Raw genomic sequence first — 2,457 nt, forward strand, 5'->3', positions numbered from 1 at the left:
AAAAAAAAAAAAAAAAAAAAAACTGAAGTGCATAAGTAAGCTCAGCCTACAATCAATCAAAGAAAACAAGCTGACAAAATATTGAATCTGATTTGGATTGAAATGATTTGGTTATAACATAGCATATTGAGAGATTAACAAGCAATTTTTAAAAGAACGGTCATTTTTTGACAAGGAACATCAAAATAGGCAGATAATTTTCAGCACAGCACAAAGGTTAAACTTATTTTATTTCAGTTAGTTGCCAAGGCAACATTTCTAATTTTTAAGTTTTAGAAGTTTACATTTTTCATCTAATATTTATATTTTATTTCAGCTTTATTTCAATTAACAAAAATAATTTTTAATAGTTTTAGTTAACAATAACAAGATAGCAAAGGACAATCATTGTGCAAATCTGCATGTATTGAGCTAATGTAAAACCAGTTTAAAACATCAGTTCACTGGGCCAGAACTCCAGACATATACTAGGTCAAACAGGCAGAGTCCGATTCTGTTTGCTTCTGCTGTGATTAATGACCTGCTGTGTTGTTGCCACGGTAATGATGCATAATAACTGCCCTAGAAACACTGTTCCTGGTTGCCACTGTCAATTCTTTTTCCATTCACACATTGAAACTATATATTCAGATCAAGTTTTTGGACATAGGTTTCTTACCTACTGTGTTGAAGACATGCCTCACAATGACTTAAAAGTTACATTTTATTAAAGAGATATATTACATTGGTGTGGAAACCAGGTGGCTTGAGCAGGAATATCAAACATTGAGGCAATATTGTTTGAAATAATTCCGAATAGAAATAACTTCTGCAGCAACATTAAATTAAGAATACAGTAACCTCGGGCACATCCAGTGATTTTACAGAAAGACATCAGATTCCAGTTTCAGTGTACAGAACCAGCTTGTTTTGGACTAAAAGAGATTGATCGGTGGAAAGCAAAATTAATAAATGAGAAGGAAAAAAAAAAATCAAAATGAACGTTTTTGCCCAGGCTGAAAGTAGTGGGAAACCGCTCCCATATCCATTTGCACTCATCCATGACTTATCTAACAAGCAAAAGCAGACAAATATGTCCGTAACTACCACATTTATGTTACTGATGATCAATTGACGAAATTGACAATCACTGGTAGTGTTCTAATTTCTCTCAATCTATTAAACTACACAAGTAAGATGAGAAAAGAAAGCATGTGAGTGCAGGTTGATCTGATCGTAGCCAAGGCAAGTGCTCTGAAACAGTGTTGAGAGAGGGAAGCTAAACGTCATCAGTCTTTGATCCACAGGATTCATGTCTGCAGTGAAGGGGAAGATGCATGTATAAAACTCAGGTAAGAGCGCTGATCGTGTCCTGCTGAATAAAATTTGCGATCAGGACTCTTATTGTGACGTTTTACACAATCAACCTCTGTTGTCTGGGCCGTTCATGCCTCCACGCCCTCCAGCTCTGGGGGAAGAGGGCTCTTGGGGTGCTTGCTCTCAAAATGCTGCTTGAAGGTCTTGGGATCTGGCATTTGTGACTGCAAAACAGAGAGGTTTCATGGTTTAGTTGACCACGTTACGGCTCAAGGAATTCAGCTCTGGCTTCATTCTGGTATGAAACAAACACTTTGCACGAACCAGGGGTGACCAAAATCACATTAACTGTATTATTAAGACTGTCACAGTTTCTGCGTCTCTTGATTAATTAACCATGATTAAGCAGAATATTGTTATTTTATCCTGTAAACATTTCTGTTCAATTGACGTATTCGCTATCTTGCACTGGTAATGCTGTCATGCTTGGGGTTGCCAGATGACAAGAGCTTAAATCCACCAATAAGAGCTTTTCACTTCAATGGACACAATTAAACTAACATATACATTAATATATATACACACACACACACAGTAAAACTTTAGTTTAAGGACCAATTCTCACTAATAACTAGTTGCTTATTAGCATGCATATTACTAGCATATTGGCTGTTAATTCTTACAAAGCACATATTAATGCTTTATTCTGCATGAGCATATTTTAGATCCCTTAATCCACCCCACACCTAAACTTAACAACTACCTTACTAACTATTAATAAGCAGCAAATTAAGAGTTTACTGACGCAAAAGTCATAGTTAATAGTGAGAATTGGTCCCCAAGCTATATGTGTGTGTGTTTTATGCAATACAGAACACATATTGTTTCCAAACAACTTAACCGCCCTCAGCCAGTTGTACGCTGTCCGCTATTTTCTCCGCGCTCGAGCAGCTGTAGCGACAGTAACGTCTCATAAGCAATGCAGGTGTTTTGTAGTTGGATGTAAAAGTACAGCATTAGAGTCTTCATTTTCTCCCAACATCAGAGCCACTGAGGACACAGTGGATTAGTTTTGTTTTTGACGGTAACACCGAATACACAAAAAATGGAAGAGAGGGGCGGGGTGAGCAGTAGCTCATTATCATTTAAAGAGACATGCAC

General features: G+C 37.0%; 1 protein-coding gene across 1 annotated transcript in view; it reads right to left on the minus strand.

The window, feature by feature from the left end:
* Positions 1-783: 783 nt before the first annotated feature.
* Positions 784-2,457, minus strand: part of znf706 (zinc finger protein 706) — a 4,783-nt gene continuing 3,109 nt past the window's right edge. The window contains exon 3 of the mRNA XM_016563140.1: positions 784-1,520. Within this exon, the coding sequence (XP_016418626.1) occupies positions 1,425-1,520 (96 nt within the window). The 3' untranslated portion in view covers positions 784-1,424. The remainder of the gene's footprint in view (positions 1,521-2,457) is intronic.

The sequence above is a fragment of the Sinocyclocheilus rhinocerous genome, unplaced genomic scaffold (genome assembly GCF_001515625.1).
Source record: "Sinocyclocheilus rhinocerous isolate Xijiao unplaced genomic scaffold, SAMN03320098_v1.1 scaffold1281, whole genome shotgun sequence".
Lineage (NCBI taxonomy): Eukaryota > Metazoa > Chordata > Actinopteri > Cypriniformes > Cyprinidae > Sinocyclocheilus > Sinocyclocheilus rhinocerous.